The sequence below is a fragment of the Podarcis bocagei genome, assembly GCF_964188305.1.
Source record: "Podarcis bocagei genome assembly, chromosome: Z".
Taxonomy (NCBI): domain Eukaryota; kingdom Metazoa; phylum Chordata; class Lepidosauria; order Squamata; family Lacertidae; genus Podarcis; species Podarcis bocagei.
The window spans coordinates 24,737,473-24,762,892 of NC_138140.1; the positions used below are offsets into that span (position 1 = coordinate 24,737,473).

Consider the following 25,420-nt stretch of genomic DNA (forward strand, 5'->3'; position numbering starts at 1 on the left):
AGAGAGCCATTCAGTCCAAAACAAATCAGAAAACGTTTGAAATCTAATTGCAATTTTGCAAATAAAGATGAAACCGCTCTTTGATTCTAGTTTGCAAGGAATTTTGGAAGCTTAAAAAGTTAAGTGTTATTCAAGAAGTAAAACACATACAAATCACAAGGGCCAGATCTACTGTTAGCTGCCTTAAAAAACTTATATATAGAAGTTAGATCTCCTTGGGGCTCAGCTTAGCCAAAAACCCAGCCTTAGAAATGACAAACACTAATCCAGATTTTTGTCAAGTGCCTTAACCATGAATGCGACCTAAATCTCAGTACTTGTATTTAATATAGATTGAGCTTTCTTGCCTCTTGGGCTGCAATTCTGTGTATGCCTACCTAGGAGTAAGCCATATTGAGCATAGCTGGTCCTACTCCTGAGCCAACATGCAGTTGCGCTGCTCTAATGATAAACTTCCTGCTCACCAACGTAACGCAAGTCATCAATGAAACGAGGGATTCTCTGTTGGCCTATTTGCTTGCCCTGTGAATGCTAGAGATAATGGTGCTCAATAAAGCAGAAGGCAGTATTATTTTTAGAAATGGGTTGGGGGAGATATATGTTGCAGTACAGCTAGCATGGGAGGATTTAAAAGCAATGGACTGAACATGGAAAAGGAGGAGGGCTAAGAGAAACCCAGTTGTCTGTGGGTTCTCTAAAATGGAAGATAAAATGCTATTCCCTCCCGACCCCCCCCCTCTCTAAAAGGAAAGTCAGGTGTCACATGAAATCCGTCTACAGTGCATCGAATGAGACGCGCAAGCCCTCTTCTGGTTTCCTCAGTAGTCTTCCTTCTAAGAGCATCTATTTTTAGGCTGGAGCATATAAATCACTGCAGTTCACACTATGGCACACCATTTCCTTAGAAAGGAATGCTAAAAAAACAGCATTATCTACTTCAACTGATCCTGGCCACCAGCATATTTTAGGCATCTGCATTGGTTTTTAAATGCCATGTGTCATCTAACTGAAGGGTATTTCATCAGGCATCTCTCACAGCCAGCCCCCCCACTCACCCTACCGTAAGAATGTGAGGGCAACCTCCTCACCTCATGGAAGCATTGCTTTGGGTCATCTAACAAAATGAGGCATTGAAGAGGTAGCATAACCTTCCAGTTTTAACAGCTAAAAATAACCACCATAAAACCCATAATCTACTGAATACAACAGGCCATTAGATCAGTCATTCAGCAGAATTACCAGCTATGTTCCAGCAACTGGCAGTGTTTTTAAGTATGCTTTTAATACATCAGCTACATTCATATCCAGTTAATGGAGATGCACATTAATACGGTACCCAATTCAGCTCACAAAAAGAGACACACTGTAAATGCAACATATCGAATCAAAGCCTTTCCGGTGCTTTTTTTTTTTTTTTTTTTTTTTTTTTTGCTCCATATAGAGGCATTGTTCACAATCCATTGCACACACAAGCGAAGTGCAAGCAAAAAGATGCACAAATACACCCATACATGCAGGCAGGCAGGCAGGCAGGCAGCATTCACCCAGAGAAATGAAGGAAAGGCATTTTCACTCAACTAGCATTCATTACATTTTTTTTTAATGGACAGGACAGGACAGCACAAGACGAGACAATGAACCATAAACTATGGGTTCTAATAATTTAAAATAAATTGGGGGGGTGTTTAAAAAAAGAAAACTTACATTGATTTTTGGCAATTTTCCTTCGGTCATTATACACAGCAGTTGGGCTGTGTACAGAATACCTGATCCAAAGAGAAATATAACCACATTATGAAAAGAGACAGGGACGGAGGAAGAGGAGGAATTAGGTTAGGCATGCAGCTGTTAACAAACGTTAGAAGAAAGCACCTCTCTGCCGGGTTCCCCACTGCCCCCTCCAGTCAGAAAGACTGGGATCCAGTAAAGCTTTCCTGCCACTGTCTGAACTGGGAAAGAAGGGGAAAGCTCCCTAGCTACCCTTGCCCTCCACTGAAGTGGGGAGATGGGCAGGGAAGAGAATAAATAAATAGCTATTCAGCCTCAAATGCTCATGCAAAAAAGGCCAAAACAGCGTCAGAAATATCCAGAGCTCGCCTATTCCCCCTCCCTCTTACTTGACATGTGAAATTCAGAATGAAGGGGGAGAAGGGATGGGGAAGGAGGGAGGGAGGGAAGGAGGGAGGGAGGGAAGGAGGGAGGGAGGAGCTGGAAATGAAATAAAGGAGAGTTTGAAGAGAAGAATAAATAAAAATAATTTATCCTGTCAGCCTGGAAGGATTCAATGTACTAGCCACCAGGAAAGCCCAATGGGTCTGGCATCAGCAGCGGTGGCATGAGAGACTGCCTCCCCCCCCCCCCAATCCAGAGCATCAGGAGGGAGGGAGGGAGGAGAGATGTGTCAATGCTCCTCTTATCTTGAAAGGATCCTGGAGCTTTAAGGTGGTGGATTACAGATCAGGAGGAAATATGCTCTTTTATTTTTATTTTTAAAAAGTACAGTGGTGCAGGAGTTGCTATGATACAGTCAATAGCTTTATTCTTGGATATTGTCGAAAATAATGCATCTGAGACTTTTATCTATAAAGTACATGTGGTCACAGCTGCTAGGATTTCTCTCTCAGATTTGTCTATGGGGAGGGGAAATGCCATAGTTGGAGGGTTCCTATACATCCAGGAGGGGAACAGTGCTCAAATTATGGGGTGGGGGAACACATAAGGTGGAGGGGATTGATGAAATACGCAAGCCTCACTCCTTGACTATTGTCAACTGTATCCAAATTTTGACACCCCTGGTTTCACCTAAAGCTGTAGCTAAGGGAACATATCATCACAAAAGATCAGAGAGGCGAGATCCCCCTCTGCCCCGTCTTGTGGTTTGAATACCAGATGAAGAGGGAGCAACTTTGCAAAATTTGAGGGCTTCTGATGCCATAAAGCAGGATAGCTCAAATTTGCATGACAGGTGGGTGACATATTGTGCAGCAGGTGTATGCAGCACCCTTTTCTAGGACTACAAAGCATAACCGAACGCCGTTGCCTACAAAACTGACCTCTATTCTCTCTTATAAAAATAATGACAACTCAACATAGGGAACTTGTGGCTCTCCGGTTGTTGGGACTTCAGTTCCCATCAGCCCTAGCCAACATGCCCAATAATCAGGAATTATGGGAGCTGGAGTCCAGCAACATTTGGAGGGCACCAGGTTCTCCACCCCTATTCAAAGCTGAGAAAATACTCATTCCCTCTTTAAGGCTTATTCTGCCCATCAAACAAGCCAAGTTACCAAACCCAAAACGCAAAATTGCAGTTGCAGTTTTGTCCGGTACACACTAATGTGTGCGTAAGTCTCAGAGATCTCAGTGGGTCTTTCTTTTAAGTTATATACTATATATGTATATAATCATATAACACTACAGCAGGAAGGGACCAAACCAACACCCTGCAAACTGGGGTACAAGTAAGTATCATGGGTTGCTGGTTCTTGTTTTGTTTTTAGTACTATATCTGCACAGCTAATCACAAAGTTCAGCTGCTCTCAGAGTTCTCTGCCAACTCCAGGCAAACACACTAAAAGTAGGCAGAGTATTAACAATGGGGCTGTTTTCAAAATGTATTTTAAAACATATTCAGCAAGCATTTACTAATAATTCTTCTGCAATCCTAGGCAGCTTTACCTGTGAATCAGTTCCATTAGACTCATTAAGTCTTTTACAGTAAACAATATTGAATTGAGGCTTTTAACGTCTTAAATCCACCCCCAATTTTAACCCACTTCAAGTTTCCTATCTCCACCCCCACCCTTAAACTCCAGGTGACATGACATAATGTCTGAATCTGGCATCCAGGGTTCTTTATGTGTGGGGTGGGGTGAGGTGGGGTGGGGGAGAGATCTGATTCTGAATTGCAGAATTCCAGACAAAATTTAGAATTCAGGCATCTGTTGCTCTGGCAAGGAGTATCAGCATTAGCAAAATAATATGCCTGTTGCTATAAACTAACAGGCACCACCAAATTAAAGCATCTAAAGGTACTTCAAGCTTGATTAAATGCACCTCCAAAATAATGAATAAATAAAAAGCACCAGTGATGTAATCAAAATGAGTCATGAGAGCCATGCCAAAAGAAAACAGATCCTTTGCATACTAAGTGTTCACACATCCATATGCACACACATGCATAGAGCAAACTGCCAACATCTGGACATGGAGAAATCTGATTCACCCAGGTGGTGGAATTTGACAGTTGCCAAGTGCTGCCTGTAGTTATTTGTTTTGGCTAAACTGAACATCAGAGAAATAAGCAGCATTCTGAGATGCTAATAAAATCCATGTATCTTATTTCTTCCTCTTAGAACTCATTCCGCCCCCCTCCTAGTTCCACCATTCAGTCTTCATGCCAGATGAATGAATGAAAGATATTAACTTTATTATAACAATCTCCTGTTTCCTGGAAAGAGGCATTGGATAAGAAAAGAGAACCCTGCTAAATGCTGCTGTGTTAAGGGGACACCAACTTGTGTGTCTAAATACTCAGGGAGGGAAATATTCCAAGCCAAATTGTCTCACTGAATATTTATTTTATTTTTAAAGACCACCCACCCAAACTTGAATGCAATAACACCTGTTCCTTCTCTTAAAGCTACAAGTAAGAGAGAAGGGAAGAAATCAGGAAAGCTGGAAATCCAAGCAATAGGTTATGAATAAAAAGCGATATCACAATATATTTCTATATTAACACTTGTTGTGAATGTCAGTGAATTTTTTATTCCTAAATTTGCCAAATCAATCATAGGTAATGAGAATCACTCAGTGTTCCCACCCAATTTTATTCTCTTTTTCTCTGTGATTTTATCAACTTGGTCATGTTTTAGTTATTTTCAAACACCGGCACTTCTACCTTTGTAAAATTATGTGCCGGTGTTTTAATTCATTTCAGACACCAGCACTTTTAACTATTTAACCATAGTGTGCTAAATGGTAACACACACACACACACACACACACACACACACACACACACACGGCAATGGATGGACATGATGTAAGCAAATAGAACGAGATAAAATTGCCTGTGCCGTTTCTTCCTGCAAATAAATAAATAAAGGGCAGGGAAGACTGCAATCAACCATACCCTTTCTATATATATCACAGCTTCAGGAGACATATGACACAAAGGTACATTTTGTACCACTTTGACTTTGTTTCATCATACCTGCATCCCTCATACCTCTCCCCACCCCGCCATGCAAAGCTATCTTTCATGGAACAATTTCATTTTCTTTTTAGGAAGACACCTCTTTGCCAGAGTCTCATAAAACATAATTTAGCACTTCATTCTCAAGGAAATCAATGTGAATTAAGTCACCCTAAGCGACCCATATTTGAATCTTGTTATCTAAGTGGTGCATAAAGCTTTTTTCCCCTCTCCCCTCCCTACCCCCACTCCCCCATCCACCTTGAAAGACCAAGTCACTGTGAAAAAAATATGGCTTCAAAAAGAAAGGGGGGGGGAAGCATGCTTTAAAAGGAAACAAAACACCTCTTCTATTTGCTTCGCCAGTCTGCAAAGATGGGAAGCACACTAATAGCCGAAGCCCAGCTGGTTGTGCTTCTAGTGGGCTGAATGGAGCAGCTGTGAATAAGCAGTGTAAAAGCAGATCTGAAAGGGTTGAAACGGGGGCCAGAAGGTCTGAGGATTCAAATCACACTTCCAAGGCAACCAAATAAAATAAACCTCTCCCCCCCCACACACACTCTTATTTCCCAATAGCTGACTAAAGCTTTCAATGACATTCCTTTCCTCTCAAACCTCTTAAATATATATCAGGAAAATGCAAAGCTGAATGGGCACTCTCTCCACCCCTGCAATCTCCTTTGCAAAGGCATTTGATTCCCACTTACTTGGCACAAAGCAAGCCTTATTTTTGTATTAAGCTAAAGCATTCCAGTGCCCCTTTTCCGCTTTAAGAAGTAATAATAAATGTACATGCACACACTATATTAAAACTAGCAGTGCATCCATTGCTCATTATTATGATGCAAACCCACATTTCACTTTGAAATATTTATCTCCCACTGATCGTTTGCAAACAACAAGAAATATAAGCAGGAATTAATTCAGTATAGACAGAGATATGGAGCTATAGCAGCACTCTGTATCTACCTAGATAGGTAGGCACAGAGACATTGGCTTAGTGTGTGTGTATATATATCTGTATATCTATAGCCATCAATATAGAATTAACTGGGCATTAAGCAGATACACTTACAGGCATACTTAATAGACAAGACATGACAAAAGATTTAGGGAGAGATAATATACCAACGTCATACAGATCACAGCGAGGCCATGTTGATTCTCAAAGCTGCTCTCCCCCCTCAGTAAGGAAATTCCTTTCTCTCTCTCTCTTTTATGTGTGTGTAATCTCTCCCTTTCTCTCTGGATGGATTTTGTTTGTTAATTTGGAAACTTGGGATTTTTGTTTTGTTTTGTTTTGAGTTTTGCTAGTGGTATGCTGCCGCCGCCTCCTTCGCTGCCACCATCACCAACTCAGGAGCAAAAAATAAAAGGAAAAAGGGGGGGAGGAGAAGGGGGGAGAGAGAGAGAGATCAAAAAAGGAAGGAAAAAACCACACTCCAGAGTCCATTCAACGGGTGCCCAAGAAGAACATGAGGACGACATTGACCAGCAGGAGCACCACGATGACAGCGAACACCACCACCGTCTGAACATCCAAGGTCATGGTGCAGTGCAGAACACTGTAGTGCTCCAGATGTGGAGCTTGGAGGCTTGGAGCTGTCAACCTCTGCTCTGTGAGACTGTCCATACATCCACCATGCTATAGGAGAGGAGGAGGCAAGGGAAAGGCACCGCTTCTCTAGCTCTCTGGCTCCCTCTTTTATCCGCTGGCTCTCTCCGCTTGCGGTTTTTTTTAGGGTGGCTGGTTTGGAGGATGATGTGGTGGTGGTGATAGAGGCTCTGTTGGGTCTGCCTGCTTGTGTGTGTGTTTGTGTGGAGGGGAGGGGGAGAGCGTGCACGCGCCTGTTGCTTTGTATATTCCTCTCTCTCTCTCAAGCCCCTGCTGGAACCTGCGATGCAAAACAGCAGCAGTATCGCCAACTAGTTGAGCGCTGGAGAAGATGCACAAGGAAGGGAGCAGGAAGGGAAGGTGCCACAGAAGAGGGAGGGGAGTCTCCTCAATGCTTTCTTTCTTTTTTTCTTTCTTCGCTTGAGATTGCAGGATGCTGTTGTTGCTGCTGCTGCCGACTCCCGCAAAGGTCCTTCTCCCCCAGGAGCTTGCGTGTGTGTGTGGCTTCAGCTCTTGGGTAGGGTGGGGGAGCTGCCTTTGCCCGCTCAGTTCGCCAAGGCAGCGCCGAGCAGCAGAAGCCTGGCCGCGCTGGAGGGCTCTTCAAGCCGCCGCCGCCGCCGCCACTCCTGCTGCTGCTGCCGCATCTCTCGTCGCGAGGCGGACCCCCTTCGCATACGAATCAATTGCCAGGAGCCAGGCGGGCGGGCGGAGGAGAGGCGGCGCTGTCACTCAGTGGCAAGGAAGAGAAGGAAAGGGTAAAAGGAGGAGGAGGAGGAGGAGGAGGAAAAACTGGAGAGGAGCAAAAGCTCCAAGCACGGAAAAGCAAAATCCAATTTCCTTCTCCTTCCTTGTTCCTGCAGAAGTTCCTTCTTCTTCCCTTTCTTCTTCCTCCTTCCTATTTCTCCTTTCATCCCCCCTTTCCCCCCTTCTTTCTTTCTTCAGTCTTCCCTTCCCCCTTCCTTCCATTCCTTCCTCTTCCTTCCTTCCTTCTCCCTTTCCCCGCCCCACATTTCCTCCTTCCTTCCGCTCTTTCTTTTCCTCCTGACCTCCCTTTGTTCCGCAAGGGAAGGAGGCGGCAGTGACTTAGGAGCAAAAGAAGAAAAAGGTATTGGATGCTATATCTGGCGGGGTAGGTCCATCTGGTCCAACATCTCAATTCCAGCGGGGCCGGAGGTGGGGAAGAGAACCAGGTGCCTCCGGATTCCGGAAACCTCACATGCAACAGTGTGCTCCCATTACTATTCCCGCATCCCAGCGGCTTGTGTTCGGAGATAGGCATCCTCTGAATACAGAAGTACCACTTAGCTATCCTGGCTACCAGTAGTCACTGACAGGATGTCCCTCTATGAAACAGTTTATTCTTTTTAAAAGACTTGCATCATCATCATCATCATCCAGTTTTGGGTGCTCCACTTTCAACTTTCAGCTTAGCCAGCCAGGCCCTTTCCCAGCATACTCCATTCAATTATGGTGCAAAAGTAGTGTCACATGTCCAGGCCTTCCGCTTCCTCCCAACACTCACCCCAGCATAATGGCAGCTGCATTTTGCACCAGTTTCCAAGCCACTTCTCGAAGTAGCCCCATGTAAAGTGCATATATCCGAAACTCTGGTCTTAACACAACCACAAAAGTGCCACAAGAAATACAGGCATTCACTATTCAGAGGCTCCTGGGAAGCATTTGCCCACTGAGACCCTCCACTGCATCTTTGCATGAGACATTGCTGAGGGTTCCCCTCCTTTCTTACAGCCTTAGTCAGGGGTAGGTAATTCTGCATGGTGAATTGCTATTATGGCTCAGTCACAACTTCACAGCAATCTTAATTGCTGAATATTTCTATCAATTTCTGCCTGCATTAAAACATTTGTGGTCGTTATTAGGTTCATCTATTTGGCAATTAATTGGAACAATTAAATATAATGATAATTTGTTTTGCTTTTGATGCTTTTAAAGGCAAATGTTTCATGACATTGTACTGATATATTGTTAACCGCCTCGGAATGCACTCAATGAAAGAAAGATGGAGTAGATGTGTTGAAATAAGTAACTGAAAAGATTCATGTTGGGAATGAATGAGTGTTGAAGAGGAGTCCGGGGGTGGGGTGGGGGTGGGAAGAGGCACTTTTGGAAACTCAAAACAGCCAAAAGGAAAACTATGAAAACTATGCTGTCACAAATGGAACCCCAATTCTACCACCGTTCTAAATTCCCTGGGGAGCCTCCAAAATCTTGCCTGAGTTCAAAGCAGTTGTGTTAACAAGCACAGCAGAGTGCAAACGCACCAGCAGGAGTGCTGGATTGGCACTGATGGCACGTTTGCACCATACCAACCTTCTTGCCACAGTGTCCCTCCCTCTCTCTATCCCAATATACTGCAGCAACTCAATTGGACTGATGTCAAGTGAGAGGCACAGCCTCACCATGTCATTTGCTGCCTTTTAAAGCCCTGATTTAGGACCAAGTTAACTTAGGGGGCATCTGCACCCATACTAACCTACCCATCCCTTAAAATCTATGTTGGAGGCTCAACAGTAAAAATCATTTGGCTGGTAAGCACAAGGAGCAGTGCCTTTTCTGCAATGGCCCCTCACAGACCTCTTTTGAATGAGTTCTAAAGACTGGCCCTTGGGAATTAAATGTAAGGCTGGCAGTTGATTTAGAACAGTTGGGCCATGTGTCCAACACCAGTTTTAGTGTATTTCATTGTGTTTATTTACCTGCTTGTAATCAAGTTGAGCAGTTTTATTCCTACATTTTAATTATTGCTATTGATGATTTTAGTGATTGTGAGATGATTGTTCTAAAAAGGCAACCTATAAACCTTTTAAAGTGATCAATCAAAAAATGCAAGACCTCCCTACTTAAGACAGTCTCCTTCCAACTCATGGAGGGCAGTGAGAACAGTAACAAGGGGTGGGTAGGGCGAGGGGTTTCTAGTTCAGTAGTACCTGCTGATCCACCTAATGCATATAGTTTTACTTGCAAACCAAATGCCGCTGCTGCACCAACCCCAGCCAGCTACCTGCCACCTGCCTGCCTTCTTACTAGGTTGGAATAGAACTGGATGACAGCTCCTTTCTCCTTGGCCTCAGTTTTGTCCTTTGTAGAACTCAGCAGGGGTAAGAATTGGGGGGAAACTGGAATGATTTGGCTCCACCTGTCATTGGCTCTGGCTCCCCACCTTCCACTCTGCAAGTCCCAATGGGCACCAGCCATCACTGTAGAAGGAGTTTCTGGCATAGAAGAGCTTCATTGTTTCAGTTTCAAATGGTGCAGCCCAGATGCCAGTTGACTGCTTTTGAAAGACCCAGTCCTAAAGTCTTTGCTGAACTAATGCAAACATGCTTCTCACTGATATACTGGGCTCATGCTCAACCCATGCATTCTGCACAGCACCATGGTGTTATGTAGGCAATAAGCAATGGACATTGAATCTGTTTGCATCCAGACAGGTGTGACTGCTGACATCATCACAGAATGGGTGAGACTATTTTGCATTAGAAGTGGCATCAGCCCTTGATTCTCTCATGCCATGCCTAAGAAGGAAGGGTTGGCTCCACAGCCATGGTGTGCATGGCTGCAGTCCTATACACACTTACCTGGGAGTAAGGCCCGTTTAAGTCAATGGGACTTACCAACAAGTGGTTATGCTTAGGATTCTGCTGCTAAATGGCTGGACTATTGCAGTTTTAGGAATCAGGAATTTATATTTTTAAAAGCTCTTTTCTTTTCTTTTTATCTTTCTCCCCTCAAATAATGCCAGAAACAACATTTATTGCTTGATTTTCAAATGAAAGAAAGAAGTAAAATAAATTTATTGAGAAATTTTAATAAGCAGGGCATAATAAATGTATTGCCCCACTATAAATTTTGTTTGATTCATTTTCTAACATTTGCATCCCACTTCTCTTCAATCGCACAACCCAAGGAGGCATGTGTATGGTTCTCAGAAGGTCTCCCATCCCATCAATGACCAGGACCGGCTTCTTTTCAGCAAGGGTAATAGGCTCATGTGCCTTCAAACCATACAAAAGAATGGCTGTTAATGGGACAACATGGTTTACCTTTGCTTTGTGCATACTTGAGAAAATTTGACTGCAGTTTAGGAAGAATGTATCTTGCAGCCCATTTCTTTTCTCTATCTTTCACACTCCAGGCACCCCTAATATTTTGGCCTCCTATAAGCCATGACTGCATCTCCTCTAACATTTCTCCAATGAAAATAGGGAGATCCTAAGGAAAAGTGGGACATTTTGGGATCAAATCAGAAACTGGGATGACTTCTGTAAATCTGGGACTGTCCCTCGAAAATAGGGAGACTTGGAGGGTCTGAGATTGTCACTGCCATGATCCAGGTCCGTTTGTTCTCCCCCAACAGCCCCTGTACTAAACCTTTCTCCTGGTGAGTCTCTGATGCTGCCCCAAGCAGGCTCTTTCAGTGCCCTCCATGCCCATCATCAGAGTGAAATGCAAAAGTATAGAGGTGACTGAAGAGGTCCTTGATTCACAATAGCTGCTAATCAGCTTAAGCCTCATGGAACATATTTTGTATTCACAGCACAATGGCATTAAAAGCCTTGCTAGAAGATGGAGGCAGTGTGTGGGCAGAATTGATGCCATTTCATTCATCCTGATCCAGAATAGCAGGAGAAAATGGAATGAAAAGGGGTGAAGGTGTGTGTGGTGGGGAGGGGAGGATTAGAAGGATCCAAGAAGGCTGTCGAAGGAAGAAGTACCTTCAGGAAGCTCTTGAAAAAAAGAGATGAAGCAACTCTGAAAGAGCATATTGAGACTCCTGCTCTATCAAATGACTCCAGCCTCTGCTCCCCAACTTCTCACGCACTAGCTTTTGAAAAGGCATTTATTTATTTATTATTTATTTATTTATTTATTTATTTCCATTTATGAATTATGAAACTTCTGAAATGATTCAACAATAATATTCCTGGAATTCAATGGCCCAAGGGTGGTCAAATGCTTCTGGGAAGACTTCAAGCAGGGCTTATAGACAATAGCCTTGGCTGGTTTTTGCCTCAACCCCGTATCCTGTAAAGTATACTGCCTCTGAACATGGATAGTCCATTATTAACTTTTGTGATGAATGGTGTGCAATATTTATTTAACAGTAATTGTTCCCACACTTCCTCCATGGAGCACAGATCAGCAGTGTGCATTGGTAAAGGCTATGGTGGGAAACATTGTGCAACACAGTGGTGCAGCCTAAGACCAAACACTAGAACTGCCCTCCTCCTTGGAAAAAGGAAGGAAGGAAGGAAGGAAGGAAGGAAGGAAGGAAGGAAGGAAAATGAAAGACAGGCAAAAGGGTAAGTGGGAATTCAGTCTACTGGTTTGTCTTTAAGATAAAAATCCATGGTTACAACGAAAATTGCCCTCACAGTTGCCATTATTTTCAAGAGGCACCAAGGGGGGCTGTTCTTCCAGGGTTAATACCACCTATTTAAGGGGTGGGGATTTTTGCTAAGGACCATGGCTTAAAACTCCCTTTGCAATGTGGCTCCAAATGAAACTGGGCATCCTTACACCTGCTATTTAAAAAAAGTCAAACTTGGATATGTTTTCTAGTACCTTTAGCTGCTAATGGCCAGTTGAATCATAGGAAACTGTCTTATAAAGAATCAGACCATTGGTCCACCTAGCTCAGTATTGCTTACTGGCTGACAGTGGCTTCTTGGGGATTTCAGACAGGGTCTTTCCCAGCCCTGGGAGCTTTGAAACTGCATGGAGAATAGATGCTGTGCCACTGAGCTACGGACTCTTCCCCAAGGAAGGTCTTACATTGATAAGTTTATTGAATGGTGATGTTTGTGTGTTTGTTTTGAATATGTAACCTGCAATGGGATCACTCAGCAATGAATTACAGGATAGAAATTAAATAACAATGACAACAGCAATTAATCATTCAAAAATTGCATCTCCTGCTCTGTTATTTGGAGGCAACTGGACACCATCAGAATCTGTGCCCTATTGCCCCATACAGTGAGCCAACAGGTCTGCAAGTCCTGGACATTCTTGGGCTGTGATGTGATCTTGGGCTGCACCCATCCAGTCTGCCCATTGACTCCTCATCACCTGGTTGACCACCCTGACTTTAGGCTACCTCTCCTTCCACAAGTGGGCAATGAAACGTTTGAACTGGTAGTCCTCCTAAAGATTTGTAGTTGAATGCCTCTACCTTATCCTGTTCTGCACCCCAATTAGCATTTTATTTAAAATGTATGCATCTAAAAATTAGCACTCCATGAAATGTATATTAATTGCTTTTTTAATTTATATTTTATCTCAACAATTATAACTCTAGGAATTATCTAGCTGCTGCAACTCTCCTCTCCTCATATCTAAATGATTATGATGATTTTCTGCCTCAAGATGGTAATCAAGAGCCAAAAGAAAAATGGCGCACTGGAAACTATATAGTTAGTTAGATTTTTAAATAAAAAGCAGAACTAAAAACCTCGCAGAAGGAGTGGCAAGAAAGAGGGAAATTTTCAATCAGCTGGCCTTGTAGGAGGAAATGGTTTAACGAAGCTGTTCGCTGCACAAATCCACCCTCTTGTCACAACGAGGGGTCAAGAACATCCTTGTTCAAGAGGCACGTACTTCAGTTGACTCTTCATGATCAAGGATAGGAAAATAATGTTGCGGCCTTCATCAAAAACTTGTGAACCACAAAGTCCCTGTATGTCTCATACAAACTTTTCAGACAAACACCCCTTAGCACATCGTCTATTTGTTTCTCATTTTGGTCAGCTGAATTAAACCCACTCCTCCAGTTACTTTTAGAGGTCAATTGGAAGACGCAATGGAATGTCAAACACTTTCTGGAGGCGTGAAAAAATAATAACTTGCATCCCTTGGGCAGCCTTCCCATCATACTAGGAATTGTAGTCCAATGCACCCAGAGGGCACCAGGTTTGTTTATTTATTGTACCGGTATTTATATCCCACCATTTTCTCCAAGGAGCTCAAAGTCCTTCCCCTATTTAATCCCTACAACAACCCTTCCTGTGAGGTAGCTTAGGCTGAGAGGCAGAATCTGGCCAAAGGTCCCCCAGTAACTTTCATGGCTGAGTGAGGATTTGAACTCTTGTCTTCTAGTGTGATACTTCAACCACTGCACCATAATGTAGAGGTATGTTGTCCTAGGACAGGTGTGGGGTACCTTTGGTCCTCCAGATGTTGAGCTATAACTCCCATTAGTCCTGGCTATTGGCCTTGCTTAGCTATGGCTGATGGGAGTTGTAGATTAGCAACATATGAAAAGCCAATTTGTCATAGGGCAACAAACTGAAGAAACCAAACATTATGGCCATATCTTCCATCCAAAAGGTGTGGGGAAAGATTATAGCCTGGTTTATACATGCAGCAGAAGGAGGTGGTAGTCTTATGGTGAAGGAATGGGACAATACCACTTCCATTCTTGAATTCTCCCTTGCATTAAAAATGGATAGCACACCAAGAACAACATGGGCTTAGACATTTATTGTTCCCTCTTTATTGGTACTACTATCATAGGCAGATCATTTGGTATGATATTCTTGCATTTTTAAATTTTATTTATATTAATTAATTAATCTGTATTCTGCTTAATGGCAAAATAGGCTTCCTTACCAACTTAAGAGGGTAAGAAGGGGCATTAAAGACACGTAAAGCTCCTCTGTGGCTGTTATATGTTAATGTTAAGCATTCCCTGTTGAAAATTAATGGTCTGAATCTCCTTTAAATGGTAAACTTGTTACTTAATAATTATCTCAATACTTCACTTCAGGGCCCCCACCACGAATCTATGCAATTTCAAGTATATTCCAGCGCAAAATGGTTCAAGTTGATTCAATAATCAATAATATTCAAGTGATTTCTTGCACTATCCCATTCCTGTCTCTAAATGTTTAGAATAGGTTTCAGTCTGTCTAGAGATAAGGGCCCAGAGTTCAGTGATAAGCTATAAGCTCTGCATGCAGAAGATTCCATAATCCATTTCTGGCATCTTTGACAAAAAAAGTTCAGATAGCAAGAGATGTGAAAGATCCTGGAGAGCAGTTGCCAGAAAGGTGAACGGTCTTGTCTGGAACAATACAGCTTCCTAATGTATGCTATTTTTTAATCTGATATATACTATATCAGCGGTGGGCAGAAGTTAGATGGAGTTACTTGCAGATCTCTAGCAGATTTCCAGTAAGGTCTCTGATTCACATTTGTTTAGCAACAGCCAACATTTTATTTCCTAAATTTGAAAAAGAAAATAACCTGCCATAAACAAGTAAGGTAGAGGGAATCAGGAATGGGATTTTGGGGTCCCCCATGAATTTAATTTATGTACTAGGGGAGTAAAAATCTTTGGCATCCTGGGTTGTGCCAATGCTGGTCCTATTGAGAATAATGGACATGACTTACTGAGGTCCATTATTTTAATAGGTTGACTTAGTTGGAGACAACCCTCTGATCCTTAATTCCAAATTTATGTATACCTGAGGGCTTAGGCCAAGCATGGGCTGCTATTTGCCCCATAAGAACATTTCCCCCAGGCCACAAGAAATCTGTGGCACACCTGATGTCATATGTGTGTGGCTAAAAAGGAGTAATATGGAGCTTAAAGGGAGCTATTGATGGTTTATTGGCAAGTGGGGTGCCCTGTCAGTCCCAAATAGCAGATTAGCACTGACAATGAGTACCTCTTGGATTGGCTGTACTAAGGAGTAGCCTACTGGAACACTGGAAATTTGTATATACGAAATCAGACCACATTGCTCTACCTAACTTAGCACAGTCCACATTGACTGGCAGTGGCTCTTCAGGGTTTCAGGTAGGAGATGCCATTGAGGACTGAATCAGGGACAGTCTGCATGCAGATACTCTACCTCCAAGCTACAGTCCTTTGCCCGGGGGTACAACTGAAGGGGCTCAGCTGACTGGTGCTGTCAGCAAACCTCACTTTGGCCATTTGCAGACATGGGTTGAAGCCAAACCACATGTGCAAATGGACATCACAGGGGCTTTCTCCAATCAAAGCCGAAAGTTGGCCTGTGGGAGTTTGGATAAAATATGGTATATGGTTTTGTCTGAAAGACCAGCTTACCAAAATAGTGTAGTATGAGGGACAGCTAAGAAAGGTAAGCTTGATACAATATGGTGGCCCTTTATAGCCTATGTTAACAATGTGAGCATTTACTACAACCTCATCAAGGCAAATTACATTACTGAGGTCTTACATTAGCAGACTGAATTCTGGCAGATAGTTTCTTTTCATATTTTTAGGCCACTTTGGCTTCTTCTTGACTTCTCCTTATTTCTTCCACTGATTTATACTTTGGTTTTTCAAAGTACTCTGCCAGAAGTATGCATTACTATAATGCAGTTTGTTCTGTTAATAACATCTCAGTAAAACTAATTTATGCATCTTTTTAAAAGTTGGTCAGTGGGAGAGGGAGAGAGGAATTAAGGATCTGGCCCACCAGCTGGATGCAGTTCTCTACCCCTGAGCTAAAGGAACACACTTGGCTGCAGACAGTGCTCCCAGCTGCCAAACAGCAACACAAAGAAGCTTCTACTAAGCCTCCAAAATGTGCTCAGGCTTACCAACTACTTATGCATTGGGACTCCTCCCACACTGGTCTCCAGCTAAGACTGGTATCAACTGGGCAGATCTGGCCTTCTGCAAACCACACTCGTAGTCCAAGGACTTATTGTCACCAAATGCCCCTGTTTTCTGGAACCTGGACAAATAGCTGCCTGTTCTTTTGTTGTTAAGTTTGCCCTTAAGCTGTTACGTTTGCCCTAATATATGACCAAAAGCCAGGAAAAAGAGGTGTGTCTCCAGCATTCACATAATGAAGATGCCAGATGCACCTCTCTGAGGGAGTTCCACAATTTTGGGGCTGCCACAGAGAATGCTATTTTATGGATCATCTTCAGTCTAAGCTTCTGAGGGCAGTGGAACCACAAAGAAGGCCCTCAGCAGATCTTAGCACCCAGGAGGGTCTGCAGGCAAGGAAGGGGTCTTTCAGGTATCTGGGGCCTGATTCATTCTGGGAATGCCTTGCTCAGAATGTGTTTGTGAAGGGTGCTGTGTTCCCCCACCTACTTGGAGACTCAGCAGAAGAATCTCCTGTCTCCATACAGCTCCACAGCTATCTATCAAAACGCAAGCAGGTGGAGTAGAGGTTTGCTAACAGTTGGTAGGAGGGGGAGGAACTTGGGTAGTGAGCCTTGATGTAAGAATAGGAATGTGGTAAGTGTGTCCAATTTAAATATATGAAACGGTAATGGATAGGCTGGCAGTGATGCCTCCATCAGGTGGCAGTTCTTAAGGTAACATTAAAAGGCTGCTCATCTTATGAAAGGAACTTAGGAATCATAAAATGGTATAGTTGGAAGGGACCCTGAGGGTCATCAGTTGCAGATGAAGTCTAAGGGATGAAGCCAGTGATGATGCTCTGCCTCCACGGTCAGAGGCAGCGATGCTTCTAAATACTAATTGCTGGGAGTCACAGATGGGGAGAGTGCTCTTGTGCTCAGGTCCTGTTTGCATATTTCCTACAAACATTTGTGTCGCCACTGTGAGAACAGGATAAGAGACTAAATGGGCCATTGGCTGGCTTATTCACTGTTATCTCCTTGGTTGGCTTTAAAAGAGGACTGGGCAAATTCATAGAGTATAAGGCTAGCCCTGGTTGCTATGTTTCCCCTTTGCTGTCACAGGCAATAATGCTTCTCAAGACCAGATGATGGAAGTAACAAAAAGGAAGAGTGTTGTTGCACTCAGGTTCTACTTGTGTCCATCACTGTATTCTTTTTGGTGCCCGCTGAAGACATTCTTATTTAGACAAGCCTACTCAGGTGTTTAGAAAGTTTGTATGAGTTTAAATTCATTTTAGTCTGTTATTTTATGGTTTTAACTTTGTGTGTGTTTTAAATCATGGCTGTAAAAAATTTAGTGGTAATTTTATCAGGGGTGGTTGTGGTTTGTTTGTTTTGGGGTTTTTTTGTAAACTGCTTTGAGGTTTTTTTCTAAAATCAAATGGTAATACAGTGGTACCTCAGGTTAAGTACTTAATTCGTTCCGGAGGTCCGTTAACCTGAAACTGTTCTTAACCTGAAGCACCACTTTAGCTAATGGGGCCTCCTGCTGCCGCCGCGGCACCAGAGCCCAATTTCTATTCTTATCCTGAAGCAAAGTTCTTAACCTGAAGCACTATTTCTGGGTTAGCGGAGTCTGTAACCTGAAGCGTGTGTAACCTGAAGCGTATCTAACCCGAGGTACCACTGTACTGTATAAATTTTATGAAACAAACAAACAAACAAACTATGAAAAAAGGATGGTGTGATCCAGCAGCCTTTTCTTATGTTTTTGTGTTCACATAACAGAAAGGTTATGGATGGAAAGGAGGAGGAGATGGAAGGGGGGGTGGGGGGAGGAGAGAGGAGCAGCATCATGTAGCTGTTCTGGGCGGGTGTTCCAGAAATCAATACTAGACAATTACTTTGTTGCATTGCTGATCAGATGCTTATCTTTCATTTTCTTACTGGCAACTGAATTATTTTATGAGGTTGAAGAAGATACTCAAAAGATTTTAGCAACCCAGTACCAATGACGCATGCAAAAATACCCTCATGGGAAGCTGGCATGAATAGCCGTAGATTAAACTGCTTTTTTAAAAAAAGATGGATGGAAATCAGTGTGCTCAACCATTAAACAACTGAGTACAGTGGAGAGAAGCTGAGCAAGCCTGAAAAAAGGGATGAAAGGATTTTTAACATTCTGATCCCATATTGTTTTGTGGCTTTGCTCTGCCTGCGTTTCCCACCTCCTGAATCCCAATTGAACCAGGAACATTTCTAAAATTAACTTTGGAAACGGAGCACACAAAGTTAGCCACAGTGTCCACCGCCCACCCCCTGCTTCGGCTTTATATATCACCAACACACATGTGCGTGAATAAAGCTACAATGTATGGCTTTCTCTGGTTGTCAGGTGATAGTTAGGAACTGCTGGGTGAAAATCTACTACAAAACGGATACACTGTTCTTTCTTTGTTGTCACCTCATTTTGGTGGAATAGGTTTTCCCTAGACAGGATGGAAACCCTGAGGATGTTGCAATGAAATATACTGGAAGATTCTTCTGTGACACTTATCTTTCCTGTTGCAAACGTGTTTCATTTTGAGAGCCAAGCTATAGGCAATGTTTTTCTTTATATGTTTTGGATGGCAGGATTTCCAGGATAGGTCGGCATAGGTGTTAGTGGGTTTGTTTCAGAAATCAGCTGCTATTTTGTTGTTCTCAGTGGCAAGGAGGACATCAAGGAAAAGGATGTGTATCAGTGGTGCTATTTAATGAACACTTGATAATTGGATAAATGGAGTTGATGTAACTTATAAATTGTTCTAAGCACTGTTTTTTCATTTGTCAGGGAAATCTACCCCTTGCTAGCAAACTCTGAATGACCTCTTCTTATAGCATTTTACTAGCCTCCAAAGCTACAATCCTGAATCTCATCCTTGTAGTTCCAAATGTTGTATCAACTGTGTGAAGCTACCTTCAAAAGCACCAGTATGGATAGATCCTGCAAAAAAATGGGTTGTCATATCTAATAAGGAGGTAAAACTACAACCAAGCTATGCACACATTTTAGAAACCACAAATCTGCAATTTTGACCCCCAAAGTGAAGCAACCGGTTCATAAACATTTCGGTTCTGAAAACCACAACCTGTCAGACTTATAAATAATTCCTCCAGAGATGCCAACAGATCCAACAGTGTTAGGAAAGGTGTACACACTGGACACAATAACATTGCACGGCTTCAGCTTGGAGCGTAGTAGCAGCATCACTTGGCTTCAGTGAATGATGCCCTTCTGAGCATTCAATCTTCAAAGCTCTGTAAGTACCACTTTGAAAACAGCATCATTTTCATCAGAACAGTTGATGAAAGCAGAAGCCAAAACATTTTGCCACATACATTTTTTAAAAAACAAACAAAAAAACCCTCTGTTTTGTTAATCATAGATTACCCATATCTATCTATTTATACCTCTCACTGTTTCTCTCCACCAGTCTTTCCCAATCTGATGCCCTCCAGATGTTTAGGACTACAAATCCCATCAACCCTAGCCACCACAGCCAACTGATGGGAGTTGTAATCCACAACCTTTGCAGAGCATCAGATTGGAAAAAGCTATTGTGGATGGATAAAAACAATGGAGAATTCCTAATGTATCAGATATCAGTTTCACTTTGAGGGGTAAAGAGACCAGGTAATTCAGAACTCCAGAATCCAGGTAGAAATTTGGATGAGGATTATTTTTAGAAGTCTCCCTTGTTTAAGGAATATAGCTTAGAAATTAACAATGGTATGCCACCATCTGAAATCAATTTATAGACAGGGAAGATATAGGTTGGGAATGAATGATTACCAAGATCAGGTTGTCTGCTAATTTTATCTGTGTCTATACTTCCCTAATGCCTTCAGCACAACTTATTTAAGTCATCTAGATCTCCTTCCTCTGCTACCACTTTTTGGTAATGCACCTTCTCTTCAAATACCATCAATAAATCACTGAATTTATTCATTCTTTATTGCACTGAATAAGCTATCTTGAACTGATCCACATAATGGGTTCATCTACCTCAGCATTGTCTCCTTCACAGGTACCTTCCAGATGTTGTTGGAGCTCATCATTCCTGACCCATGCTAGCTGGGATTGACCAGAGCTGGAGAAGCAACAATATCTGTAGGACTATTTTTTCAGGGACTCATGCAGAGGAGACTCATTCCACCACCTCCTACATGAGATCCTCTCAGCTGGAGATACTTAAGATTTTCTCTGAGCATTCTGCTCCTGAGCTGAATTACAACCAACCATGATATTTAGTTGGTTTGCAGTGGAGGCTGATCCATTAGGGTGAATGAGGCACTGCCCCACCAATCCCAGTCTACTCTCAGACAGCCCCACCTTCCTGCCTTCTTACTTATACCAAGGGTGTGGTGCATCTGCCTATGGAAGTAACTATTACACCACACTCGTTTTGCACCTCAGCCACATCACTTGATCACCATCAAAGCTCTCAATGGTTACTAGCCATTACGGCTATGCTGTGTCTCCATTGTAAGAGGCAGTAATGCTACTGAATACCAGTTGCTGAAACCACAGCAGGAAGAGGGCTCTTTTGCTCAGGACTTGCTTGCAATTTTCCCACGGGCATCTGGGTGGCCACTGTGAGAACAGGATGTTGGACTTGGTGGGCCATTGGCCTGATCCAGCAGGGCTCTTCTTACATTCTTTTCTTAACTTTCTCTTCTTAGTCTCAGTACTGCCCTTGCAGAACTCAGCAGGGGCTAGGATGAAGAACAAACCAGAATTGGTTGCCTGCACCTTCCATTGGCTCTGGCTCCACTTCCTGTCAGCTTCTCTGCCTTCCACTCTGCCAGTTGCAAAAGTCACAAGCTGCAACTGGCTGACTGAGCATGGTTATTAAGTAATTAAAAATGTTTTTATTCAAAATGCTCCCTCCATTAAATTTTTCATACAAACTTAGAGGCACCCCCTGAGATGGGTAATTCTTCCTCCTCTTCTGAGACGATGTCTGCCCTGATGCATTCAAAAGTGTAGTCCACCACACAGACATGCAAGACTGTGGTGAAAATGTAACAAGAAATTCAACTCTTCAATATCTTCCACCCAAGGCATACTGCCATTGTGTGTAACACATGGAATTTCTAACAACACTCTCTATGTGTGCAGAAGTTGTTGTTGTTGATGATGATGATGATATCCCACCCTTCCTCCACCAAGCTCACGCTCAAGGAACTTTTATTCTCATAACACTGTGTAGCTGATTAGGCTGAGAGACACTGACTAGCCTGTGGTCATGCAGGGAGCTTGATAGCTAAGAGGAGAGTTGAACCCTGGCCTCCCAGGTGCTACTCCAATTTGCACATCAGCTACATCACAGTGTTTACATCAAAACAGCACCTTCTCTGCAACAAAACAATAATGTGCTAACTTGATGCCACAATAAAGGCATAACGCATTGAACAGGCACATCCGCCATTGCTCCAGTAAGTGAAGTTGGCCTTGCTGTGCAATGCTTTGGCTTATAAGATTTTATAGATGCATTCTTCTCTTGGTTTTTAATAATAACATTCTCTATGATGGGCACATTAATGGAGTGGAGAGCAAAGAGGAGCATCTTCGTTTCTAGGTTCGTTTCTAGATTAAGCAGGAATGGGGCAATTGTAATTTAATATAATAGATCATGTATTTTTTTAAAAACTGAAATGGGTGTTTTTCCATGGAACCCTAAACATGCTTATATAAAAAAAAAATTAAAAATCCCAATCAGTTTAATAGGGCTGAATCCCAGGTATGAGTATGTAGCATTGCTGCCCCATCTGCTTAGCTCAGGGATGGGGAGCCCGTGACCCTCCAGACACTGCTGGACCTGAACTACCATCATCCCTGACTAAGGTTGGCCCAGATGGGCAGGGTATAAATATTATTATTATTATTATTATTATTATTATTATTATTATTATTATTATTATTATTATGTGGAGAAGCTGCCTCAGGCATCAGGATCCACCAGGACAACAGATCCAAGAAATGCACCGCCCACTCCCGGTGCCGCTGTTGTGGTGACAGCAACACATTCCTCGGAGGCCAGATCTGCCGCTGCCTCAGCAACAGGGGTGCTAACTTGAATTGGTAGGGGCAGGTGAGCCCTGCCCCTCATAATCAATCATATGATTATGATTGCACACCAATTTGAATAGCAATGCCCATCAACTTTGGGGGGGCAGCCCCTTCAAATATTTTATTGGGGAGGCCAAAGCTCCTTCAGCCCCTAGGAATTGACTCCTATGCTCAGCAGCCCTCCCAAAGCTGCCTCTACAGTGGCCTCTTGGCGAATAGGAGGTGCTACTGGTCTCCTCCCACCCCAGGGGCTGCCCTCTGGGGTCTCCTGGGGTCTGCACCTGCCCAGGGTGATTCAGAGTGCCCCTCCCCCTTGCAGTGGCATTTAATTCCCACTTCAACCATTGGGTAAGGTTTATTTGACTCCCCCACCCCTTGTTCCCAACATAGATCTTTATTCCCTCCTTGTTCCTAATTTAGATCTCCACCCCCCCCCCCTTGTTCCCAGTGTAAATCTTCATTCACACCTTCTTCTTCACTGGTGGGAGAGGAGGTGCCGTTCTGTGGTTTGCCTCAGGTACCAAAATGTTTTGGGCCAGCCCTCTCCCTGACCATTGGGCATACTGGCTGAGGCCGTTGAGAGTTGGAGTCGAACAACATATCACAGATTCTTCACCCCCAACTTAACCAATTTACAAAACTGATTTACTTGCTGCCTTTGCAATGGGCACATATAAGAAAGGAGTTGCATCCAACAGTGGCTTTATACAAGTGGAAAGCATAGCCTAGTGTTTGTGATTCCACTCTGGCACCAAAACCGCTCAGCAACTGCACCCTTTCAAATAATAATAATAATAATAATACTAATAATAATAATAATAATAATAATAATAATAATAATAATAATAATTGTACCCCGACCATCTGGCTGGGTTTCCCCAGCCACTCTGGGCAGCTTCCAACAAAGATTAAAATTACATTAAAATGTCACTCATTAAAAACATCCCTGAACAGGGCTGCCTTCAGATGTCTTCTAAATGTCAGGTAGTTGTTTATCTCTTTGACATCTGATGGGAGGGCGTTCCACAGGGTGGGGGCCACTGCCGCGAAGGCCCTCTGCCTGGTTCCCTCTAGCTTTGCTTCTCGCAGTGAGGGAACCGCCAGAAGGCCCTCAGAGCTGGACCTCAGTATCCCATGCTATTCCAAAAAGTGTTTCAAGAGCAGGATTTCTGGGGTGCTGGGTGTTGCAGGCAAGGGGGGAAGGCAAAAATCTTGTTCCCTGTTTTGTGCAAGGGGAACTGCTTCCACTAAGGCAAAACCACTAGACGAAAGGAAAGAAGGAAGGAAGGGAAATTTTCTCTATTTTCTAAAGATTAGTAGGATGCACTGGCCAAACAGAACATGTTTGAGAATCAGATATACACTTACACAAATCAGGGTGTTTAAGCTGTCAGCCTATTTTTAGATATAGGAAAAGAGAATTATCAGTTATACCTTCAAGGCCTCTTTTGAAAACATCAAACAGTAGGGAATGTCTCTCATTATTTCCAATTACAACTGCCCTCACCTCTCCCCACACCACAGGGAAGACAAAATAGCTTTATTCCCCCATAACTATTTTTCTTCCGAAAATGTTACTAGGCAAATCAGCATGGCACAGCTTGAGTAGCTCTGGCACAGCGTGGGAACAAGCAAGGGACTTTGCTTGAATATTACATTCTGTGCGTTGGGGAGGGGGGCAGGGGAAGCAGGAGGTAGATTGTGTGGGAGGATAAGAGTGGGCGCAGGAGATGAACACTGTGGAAGTTAAGCAACCCTCACTCACCGCCACCAGATGCATCTGAAGGATCATGATTCAGATTGCAGATTTATCTAGCGCTATTTGCATCAAGCTATTCAAGGAGATGGGTGGCCTCAAAGGAAGGGGGCACAGCTGAAGCAAAGTATAGCCTAGTGTTTGTGCACAAGGGAGGCAGTGGTGGCATTGAGGTTAGAGTGTTGGACTAAGACCTGGGAGAGACCAGGCTTCAAATCCCTACTCAGCCATGAAGCTCACTGGGTGACCTTGGGAACCACTCATGGCCTCTCAGCCTAACCTACCTCACAGGGTTGTTGTGGGGTCAGATGAGGAGGTGGAGAACTTGTACCACCTTGAGCTCCTTGGAGAAAAGGGTGGGGTATAAATGCAATAAAATAAATAAACATGCTCACAGGCAGAAGGTCACAGTTTCAGACCCCAGCATCTAGTTTGCGGCTCAGTCAGTAGAGCATCAAGGTCTCAGGGTCATGGGTTCGAGCCTCATACTGGGCAAAACATTCCTGCGTGGCAGAAGGTTAGACTTTATGACCTTTACGCCCCCTTCCAACTGTACAATTCTATAACCCTATGATTCTAACCTTCATATCAGGTAGTAGGTAATGGGGAAGACCCTGCCCAAAGCCCTGGAGAACCACTGCAGGTTGGTCAGAGTAGACCGCAATTGTGCTAGATCAGGGTTTCCCAAACTTGGGTCTCCAGCTGTTTTTGGACTGCAACTCCCATCACCCCTGCCTAATAGGACTAGTGGTCAGGGATGATGCAAACTGTAGTCACCAAACAGCTGGAGACCCAAGATTGGGAAATCATGTGCCAGATGATCACATAGAATGATCTATATGACGTAGTTTTGGATGCTCCAAAGAAGGATATCTATTGCCATAAAACTTCAGGGTCCAGGTGAGGCTTATCTGAACCAGGTAGTGGAAACCTTCCTGCCTCACTGTCACCCCAACAGAACAATATCAATATATCAAGGTTGTGGGAAAAGAGAGGTGTGGTGTGGACCACAATCCACAAGAGCTGACTGAGGCACATGGCAGACAAAAGGATCCAGCCAAGTCTTTGCATGTCGCTTGTGTCGGGCCACTTTTGAGAACTGGAAGGCTGCAAACATGCACACAGAAGCAGGAGGGATATTGT

The 25,420-nt window shown here is 43.3% G+C and overlaps 2 protein-coding genes across 10 annotated transcripts in view; both read right to left on the reverse strand.

The window, feature by feature from the left end:
* The window catches only part of LOC308578804 (uncharacterized protein), a 55,283-nt gene extending 47,301 nt beyond the window's left edge, over window positions 1-7,982 (reverse strand). Inside the window, exons 1-2 of one of the 2 annotated variants that reach the window (XR_014004107.1) lie at window positions 6,639-7,982; window positions 1,705-1,766 (exon numbers count right to left, since the gene is read on the reverse strand). Coding sequence is in view for 1 of the 2 variants with exons in the window: in XM_081179375.1 (XP_081035501.1) it covers window positions 6,651-6,830 (180 nt within the window). In the remaining variant the exon portion in view is untranslated. The remainder of the gene's footprint in view (window positions 1-1,704; window positions 1,767-6,638) is intronic. The other variant, XM_081179375.1, reaches the window with a different exon arrangement.
* The window catches only part of ARHGEF9 (Cdc42 guanine nucleotide exchange factor 9), a 272,573-nt gene that overhangs the window by 121,699 nt on the left and 125,454 nt on the right, over window positions 1-25,420 (reverse strand). The window contains exons 1-2 of one of the 8 annotated variants that reach the window (XM_081179288.1): window positions 6,337-6,375; window positions 1,705-1,766 (exon numbers count right to left, since the gene is read on the reverse strand). The exons of 3 other annotated variants lie outside the window; for them this stretch is intronic. In XM_081179288.1, coding sequence (XP_081035414.1) covers window positions 1,705-1,734 — 30 coding nt within the window. In that variant the 5' untranslated portion in view covers window positions 1,735-1,766; window positions 6,337-6,375. Of the gene's footprint in view, window positions 1-1,704; window positions 1,767-6,325; window positions 6,653-25,420 lie in introns of those variants that run through there. 4 more of the 8 variants (XM_081179287.1, XM_081179286.1, XM_081179289.1 and 1 more) reach the window with 4 other exon arrangements.